Here is an 8,542-nt window from a genome sequence, read left to right on the forward strand (position 1 = left end):
ACGTTCTCCGCGGGTAGTTTTCTTTTAGTTCCCAGAATGTTCTAGGATAACATTCTCTACAAACATTCAAAAAATGTTTGTTGATAACCTTCTTAAAATGTTTGGTGACAACATTGCTAGAACATTATGCCATAATGTTCTTAAAAACGTTCTTAGCTGGTAGTTTTCTTTCAGTTCCCAGAATGTTTTAGGATAACATTCTCTACAAACATTCTAATAATGTTTGTTGATAACCTTCTTAAAATGTTTGGTGACAATATTGCTAGAACTTTATGCCCTAATGTTCTTAAAACATTTTGAACAATAACTTATTTTTGTTCCCAGAATGTTCTAGGTAGAATGAAATTCTCTAAAAACATCTTAAAGATGTTTGGTGATAACCTTCTTAAAATGTTAAGGTACAACATTGTTAGAATACTATGCCCAAATGTTCTTAAAAAGGTTTTGGACTGGAACGTTTTCAACATTCCGCTGCAAGAATAATTATGTTGAAAACATTATATAAATGTTTTCTGGTAAAATCCCTGACTGTGATCCTTGACACTGTGGTCACTAGGATGACTGACAATTTACCCTATTGTAATTGGACTATTAATACAATCATACATGAATATTCAAACATCTTTCAACAGAATAACATTTTTCATTCATTTATTCATTTTTACCATAACATCTCAAAAACGACATCATCACATTACTTGTATATTGACTTGTGTTTGATGTATATATGTTTGTAGTGTTAAAGTTGTGTGAACTGTCACAGATGTGTGGAGACTGTGGAACTAGCTAGAGAACATACAAAGCTGTTCACATTATAAAGGCTGGTCACATTAAGGGGGAAAAAAAGAATTTTTACTCATTGTCATTTGAAAAAAGTGGTCTGTGGTCTGGGTTCTCCTCATGCTGACCCTCAACTTCGGACTGTCCAGCATCGCTGGCTGACAACGCAGGCTGTGATCTGCTCCCATAGGCTGCTGTCCTTCTGCACCGGAGCGGAAGACCTGTCCGCCGACAAGGCTGAGGGGATGAGAAAAGAAAAAGACAAATTAATGCAAGACAAGCTTTTATAGTGAACGCATAGGTCAAGGAACTGTAAGAGAAGAGGTAGAAATTTAACAATGTGGCTTTGTTGCCTAAACCTAACCAACGGCACTACACATGTTTACTAGAGATGCACCGATTGCCATTTTCTTGGCCGATTCCGATTTCCGAATAGTCTGACTTGCCGATACCAATTTTGGCCGATTCCGATTTTCTTTCCAAGAACAATAATTGACGGGTTATTTTTTAATTTTTTTACTTTGCTTTAATAGAAAATTAAGATTCATGTCACATTTCTTATCATTTGCATGAGGGGCTCCAGATGGAAAGTAGCCTATGGCTAAATCTGTTACAAAGCATCTCTTCCCCTATGGGGTTTAATGTTTTTTTTGTATATGTCCCTGCCAAATAAACGAATAGAATAAAAATAAATAAACATCAAAATGTTATCCCTGGACAAGGAGTTTATAGCTTATAGGTCTGGAGCCCAGAGACCTTCGAAGCCATGCCCACTCTACAGTTGTGGATTTGGCTGTAGATGAGGAAATGAGTTTGAGTTGAGTTTACACACTGAGTCAGTTTCTTTTAATCCGCCATCCGGAAAAAAAATCATCACGCACAGTAAAGCTTGCACACTGGTCTGATGTGTTTTATTATTATGTTTGTCGTTCTATTCGCAATACGAAACAAATAGTCCTCCTCTCCTGTATCCACGTTACAACGTGACTGACTGACAGATAGCAGCAGCAGCTGATCTGCAGCAGGCAGCGGTGACGTGGACTGCAGCTGGTCAGGGAATGTAACACAGGGCTGGATAGTAGCCTACCTTCACTTCGCCAAGCCGGCTGTGTTGCACTGTGGCTGGGGAGAGAGAGGGGCCGGTGAGGTGAAGCGAGCCGCTCAGACCGGAGTGGACTCCAGCCGAGCGGGACTCGGCAATGTACCCTGCTCCTCCGCGGCTTATTTTCAACTTGCATGTGTGACAAACTGTACAATTTCCACAATGAGGATGACATGCTGGCATGTTTCCTTTTGGCTGCTTGTGGTGCGGGCACGTCACGTGAATGCATGCATCGTGCAGCTGCAGGTATTTGACCAAACAAAAAAAGGGGAAAGCCGACCGGCGCAGAGAATCGGCTATGTGGACTGACCGGAGCCGGTCACCAGTCGGGCCCGATCACGTGAAAATCGGCCATTTCCGGTGCCGATCGATCGGTGCATCCCTAGTGTTTACTTTAGTTCTTAACGGCGGTGCTGGGTGTGCAGAGACAGTAGTCTGCTACTGAAACACACAGGCCACATCTTTTTTCTGGACGGACAGATTTGTCACCGCAAATTAGAGGCATTTTTTATTTTATTTTTAAATGGCATTGACATTCCAAAACAACAGAAAGCTATCCTTTCTGATGGATCGTGTGGCTGCAGTTAAGTCCTTCCAGAGTCATGTTCACAGCACACAGAACACAACACAGCTTATAGCCTAATATATTTAGATAATCTTTCAGTCATTTTCTATAGGATAACCACTGTGTGTACGCGTTTCTCCCCCAGTGGCAGCATGGTCTGGGGGAGAAACGCGAAACGAAAGTAGACCAAGATGCGTGTTGCATCTCAAGTATCCAAATATTCACTGTTGATTACCACCGAATATCCGGAGCCCAAATGTTTTTATTCGGGCCAGCCCTAGAATTAGATGACTATGAGCTGACAAATAAATTAGCATATACTTCCTGCTTAATATTTCCTCCTACTGGGCATCCGGGTAGTGTAGCGGTAGATTCCCTGCCTACCAAGACGAGGGTCGCAGGTAAGCCTGCACGATATGAGGAAAATCTGCGATGTGCGATAACATTGTTCAATATAGCGATGACGATACGACTTGCGATAAATAAACAGATATTAAAGTACCGTAAAATACCAATTAGAAGCCGACTTCCAAATTGCCGCGGGTCCCATATTTAAGCGGGGTCTGGATACATATTTTGTACATAAAAGCAGGTCCCAATTTGACGCTCGGTTAGTTTTTTCAATGTTTTCTTTTTACCTTTGCGACATCCTGTGGAATGCATCTCCCAAACACAACGAAGAAGAAAAATCGGATGAAGAAGACGAACAACGAGGAAACGAGGAACAACGAGGAAAAAAAAACACATGCACGAAACTTGCTGATCAAAATTCGTTTTCCATCAACATCTGATGATTCTGAAAATTGTGTAGGCATTTCCTGAAGATTTTTATACACTAAAACCGACATCTCTGGTGTAATAATTATTTTGAGAAATGTGCCTATGGTATGTTTCCCTGCCAGCGGGCATAGAAGTCAGCTTCTAATTGGTATTTCACGGCACTTTCACATGTGCGCTACTGAAGAGGGTAGGCTCTGTGAGTGATGAACTTTTTAAAAATTCGTTTTCCAGCAACACCTGACAGTTATGAAAATTGTGTAGGCATTTTCTGAAGATTTTTGTAGGCCTACAAATCTGACATCTCTGATTGAGAAATGTGAGTATGATAGGCTATAATGTTTCCCCTGCCAGCGGAGGAGGCAGCGCATGCAACAAATAATCTGCTCACATGATGATCATGTTCTCTCACCTTCAGCGGAGAAAGTTTAGTGGTAAATACCGGTAGGTCACAGTTCAGCTCAAATTTTATTTGATTTCATGTACAGGCCAGAACTGGCATGCAATGCTCTGCTGCGCTGAGAGGGAGGCGCGGCTCTCCCCATAGACAAGCAATCGTGTGGGGGGCTGTAGCCAACTGAATAAAATAAATGGTTTAAATAAACAATTTCATACTATTCACAATCTTTGCTGAGCAATATTTTTGTACAAAAATAATTAAAGCAGGTCCCAAACTGCCGCAGGTCCCATATTGACGCGGGGTCTGGCTACGTATTTTGTCAATTAACGCCCGGGCTAATAATTGGTATTTTACGGTATGCATATTAGCTATACAGTTCCTATGTCTTTCTGCTTTAATAATGGTAACATAGACCCCAAACATAGCCTATGCCCACTGAATAAAGAAATTCAATTCTAGCTGAAACTACACACTGGTGTGCTGGTGTTTGGGCTTTGGCAGAGGGGCGGAGTGCACTGTTGCAAGGGGACGGTGTGCGCTGGATTTACAACACAAGACAAAATGATCAGATGCTGAGTGCGAATGCATGACGCATGTAAATAAAACCACTTTTGTTATTCATTGCGTTTCAGGCAGTCTTTGCAATGTGTTTATTGCGCATGTTCATATTGCGATGACGCAATCGCGTCTATACAGACACGATTGGCTGTGTCTGCGGGCGGGAAGCCAGATTAAGGGCATGAGGTCGCTGTACGACCGCCTCCTCTAGTCGGTCAGGGCGCCTGTTCGGGGCGGAAGGGGACTGGTGGGAATAGTGTGATCCTCCCACGTGCTACATCCAGCCACTGAAGCTCCCCGCTATCAGGTGAAAAGCGGCTGGGAAATGTGCATGTGTCGGAGGAAGCATAGTGCCAGTCTACGGCTCTCCCCAGATCGACAGAGGGGGTGGAGCAGCAAGCGGGGCAGCAGAGGGAAATTGGCCAAGTACAATTGGGGGAAATGAGAAAAAAATATATATAAAAAGGGATAACTCACCTACTGATGTTGACGAGTCCGTTAGTGGCGTGTGCTTTGGGTTGAGGCTGAGTGAGGTCAGTCAGACTGAGGATGATCTGATGTTCAGTGAAGATGAGGTTGGAGCAAACACACAGAGGGCACATCTAGAAACACACACCCACACCAACAATTACTCCCAACAGCTTTTAGAAGCACCTGAAGAGTATGGCAACTGTATCACATTTGAAATATTCCATGATTAAGATAAGACATGGGGATCTGTGCAAAGAAAAACAGACATCCAGAGCAGGACTCTACCTTAGTCTCTTCCTATTTAAGCCCTGCTTGGGGGAAGTCTGCTGAGAGTGGGCAGGATGCTCTACACAGGGCAGCGCTGAGCAGCGGGTGGATGGCTGGTATCCCAGCAGAGGGTGGGTGGCTGGTACAGGCCCTTGACAGGTGACATGACCGCTCTGGGAATCACAAACGGGAAGATATTATATATACTGTATTCCAACCACATGCAAGCACCAGGTCCCTCAGCTTTTTTTAAATAAAATACAGTTGTACTGTCATACCTCTGGGCAGCTGTATCTGTTGTCGATGGCGATGGAGTGATGAGGGGGTAGTGACGATGCAGCGTGCACAGGGCAGCCTCTGAACACACTTAACCTGGACAACAAAGTCAGATTGCAGTCAGAAAACTTCATTTTCTATCTGTACTCATAAGTGGCTTTTAATTGGATATACTGTATACTGATATACCAAGATATATGGACAATTGTGCTGTAATTTCAAAGTTACAACTGCTATCATGTTTTTTTTTTTTTTTTTTGGGGGTGGGGGGGGGACTCAATGAAGCCAGACGATCAATTTTCCTATTACTTTTCTCAAGCTGTGGGAGGCCACCACAGCCAAAGAAGGTTGAAAACAAGTTTAGCAGGTATTTTGAGATTTTGAGTGATTTAGTAACTTTCATCTCCATAGTACATCATGGTGAATAATTATTTTCATAAAACACAAGGGAAAGTATTTGTTATGGTTTTGGAGGAATGCCACTCTAGAAAATATGTTGTGGAATGTTGAAACCCATTTCCCCGCACGTTTTACTTTTAGACATAACAGATTCAAATATTCATAACTTTTGATCTGAGAGAGCTATGTCAGTGATTCAAAAAGTTATATATAAGGGGAAGTTTCTAATTTATGGAAATTAAACAATTAAAATGTCAAATTGTCAAAAAATGAGCTCCACCTCGCAGTGCCTCACTGGAGCATGTCCTGGGCTGGCCTTAATGCTTGCCATCATCAAATGACTAACTTGTAATCACAAACAGGAACACGTCGCCAAGAATGATATATACTATAACAGCACAGGCGAGGCTGGTTTTGAACCCTCGATCTCTCTCACTAGTTACAAGCCCAGCAACGTTAACCATCAGAACAAAGTGACAATCCTGTTGGCCAAGGACCAATGTGCTTGCTTTATACCTCCAGACCGAGGATCGCTACAATGCTGTATATGCCAAGCTGAAGCACAGGCAAGCACCAGGCCCCTGCTGTTTTCCTTAAACAATGTTTTTATCCTAAAATATATATATATGAAAAGCAAGGATAATTATCAATTAGAATAAAATAAAGTTATCCTGGTCATACCTGGCACCATTTCTGCCATTGCGGACGAGAAGTCTCAGATGGAGTTGATGTGTCGAGCACTAGTTTTTCCGAGGAGATAATGTGGGGGTAGCATGCCGCAGCCCACACAGAGCAGCCTCTGGACACACTGCCTTAAGCTGGACAACCAAGTCAGATAAGATTGCAGTCAGAAAACTTCATTTTCTATCTGTAGTACTCATGAGTGTACTTTTTTTTGTCAGCATCTTCTGGAGAATCTCTTTTTCTGGATTTTTCTCACATTTTCTCCCCAAATGTACCTGGCCAATTCCCTGTTATAACGGTCATTGCGCCAGCCAGAGGGGTTTCACCAGCAGGACGTAGCGCATGGGAGGATCATGCCATTCCCCCCAGTGCCCATTCCCCGAAACAGGTGGCCCGGCCAACCAGATGAGGCGCTAGTGCAGCGACCAGGACTCATACCCTACCGGCTTCCCACCCGCAGACACGGGCAATCTTTAGGAATGTCTGACCAAGCCAGAGGTACCTCTGGCAGGAGTTGAACCTGGGACTCCGCGGTGGTAGGCAAGTGCTTTTACCTCTACACCAGTGGTTCCCACCCACCGGGCCCCGGTCCATAAAGCATTTGCTGCCAGGCCACGGGGAAGCTAATATGATTCTGCAGGGAGAAAGAGAGTGAGATAGCTCTCTCTACACACACACTTGCATTAAGAGAGGGTCCACGAAATTGAGAGTTTACAGTCTATTATTTCACTTGTAATATTATCACTATTCCAGTGTGTCAGAATTTTACATACACTAAGAAGCTGACTGTCCCCTAGCCCCATAACGTGACGCTGCTACTGTACTCCGATAATATTCTCGTAAAGCGGTCATCGTCACACAGCGTTCAAATCCTCAATAGGTGGAACACGCTGTTAAAAAAGCTCTCCTACTCGTATCCGACCTCCGATTGCAGATCCGAAGATATGATAGTCCGCCTAGTGAAGCCAGTAATTTAGCCGGCACTGTTAAAATGATACTGCTTGCGTGAAACAACCGTTTAGAAGCAGTCTTTGTACTGTCCCCATGTCCTCACTGCCTACTGCCCAGGTGGGTTAATCAAAAAGGAGTTTCTGTGTGGAGTTTGCAGTTATCACTCTGCTCCCCTGGGGATGAATCCCCTGCAATATATATATATATATATATATATATATATATATATATATATATATATATATATATATATATATATATATAGAGAGAGAGAGAGAGAGAGAGAGAGAGAGAGAGAGAGAGAGAGAGAGAGAGAGAGAGAGAGAGAGAGAGAAAATAATCTCTGTTCTGTGATAAACCATGACAAAATAGACAGGGTAACATGCCATTTACTATTTTAGGGTGTGTGAGAAAGAACCCAGTGACAACAGTAACCTTATTTCTCTTACCTTCTGTCGTAGCCTTTCATGATCACCCCTTCAAGACAGACAAAATCCTCCTGACATCACTGCCTAAATTGTGAACAGGAGAGAGTTGTAACTTAGCATTGAGTTAGCAGCTAACGTTATACAGTAGTTGCAACCCATTGGTAGTTGATTGTCTCTGGCAGCTAGCTAAGCAGACTGACTCCCGCACTAACGTCAGCTAGCATTGTTTTGTATACTGTTCACCCTTTGAGTAAATGCAATTCACAAATAAGTCTAAAACGATTTAACTACTTACCGTAACATTAACGTTACATCAGTCTCACGGACTAACCTAGCGTTAAATAACGCTGGTAACGTTGTGTAAAGCAGTCTCTAGAGAATAAGCGCTAATGCAAGCTAATCTGCTTTAGCGTTAGCTAACGTATGCTAGCTGATAGAAAAACACACATAATGTTGCGTTTCGGGGTACACCAAAATACTTCGGTACCGTCTGCTTATACAAGACATACAGTTTCAAATACATTATAAGCAACTAGTTTTGTCAATATTACCGTATCCCGGGCGGCAGGCTACCCTCCGGTGAAACGCCCGCTCGAATTTCAAACGAAACTTGTTGTGCTGTGCTGGCCTGGTCACTTCCGGGTAGTACCTTCTTCTTCTTCTTCTTCTAGTGTATTATGGCGGTTGGCAAACAACTTATGGTGCATTACCGCCACCTTCTGAAATGGAGTGTGGATCAGAATGGTTTCCTAAAACACTACACTATCCTGACTATATTCTTTTACTTAGCCCAGTTTCTTCTAGAAATGAAAATATATCCCTATATCCCACATTCCCTGAATTCAACTGCAATATTGCTTTTAAATCCAGCTTGATACTATTGC

The 8,542-nt window shown here is 42.8% G+C and overlaps 1 protein-coding gene across 2 annotated transcripts; it reads right to left on the bottom strand.

The window, feature by feature from the left end:
- Window positions 1–796: 796 nt before the first annotated feature.
- Window positions 797–8,272, bottom strand: LOC310774154 (uncharacterized protein). 2 transcript variants are annotated; one of them, XR_014552583.1, is made up of 7 exons: window positions 8,210–8,272; window positions 7,680–7,742; window positions 6,277–6,413; window positions 5,199–5,292; window positions 4,939–5,093; window positions 4,660–4,784; window positions 797–1,017 (listed from the first exon to the last, which is right to left on the bottom strand). XR_014552583.1 is itself a non-coding variant. In XM_083634230.1 (6 exons), exons 2-5 carry the CDS (start codon window positions 7,697–7,699, stop codon window positions 4,721–4,723), a joined length of 333 nt encoding a protein of 110 aa, XP_083490356.1. In that variant the 5' UTR covers window positions 7,700–7,742; window positions 8,210–8,253; the 3' UTR covers window positions 797–1,017; window positions 4,660–4,720. The 2 variants fall into 2 exon arrangements, 1 of the variants encoding a protein (XP_083490356.1); XM_083634230.1 differs by lacking the exon at window positions 6,277–6,413 and having other exon boundaries at window positions 8,210–8,253.
- Between the last annotated feature and the right edge of the window lie 270 nt (window positions 8,273–8,542).

This window comes from Poromitra crassiceps (assembly GCF_964638095.1).
Source record: "Poromitra crassiceps genome assembly, chromosome: 1".
Lineage (NCBI taxonomy): Eukaryota > Metazoa > Chordata > Actinopteri > Beryciformes > Melamphaidae > Poromitra > Poromitra crassiceps.

Excerpts from the sequence above, each read along its gene's own strand:
- LOC310774154 (XM_083634230.1), bottom strand. The coding sequence starts at position 7,699 with ATGAAAGGCTACGACAGAAG. Across the intron at positions 5,293-7,679 it reads ATGAAAGGCTACGACAGAAG|GTTAAGTGTGTTCAGAGGCT; the intron begins GTAAGAGAAATA and ends TTTGTTGTCCAG. Across the intron at positions 5,094-5,198 it reads ACAGATACAGCTGCCCAGAG|AGCGGTCATGTCACCTGTCA; the intron begins GTATGACAGTAC and ends TGTGATTCCCAG.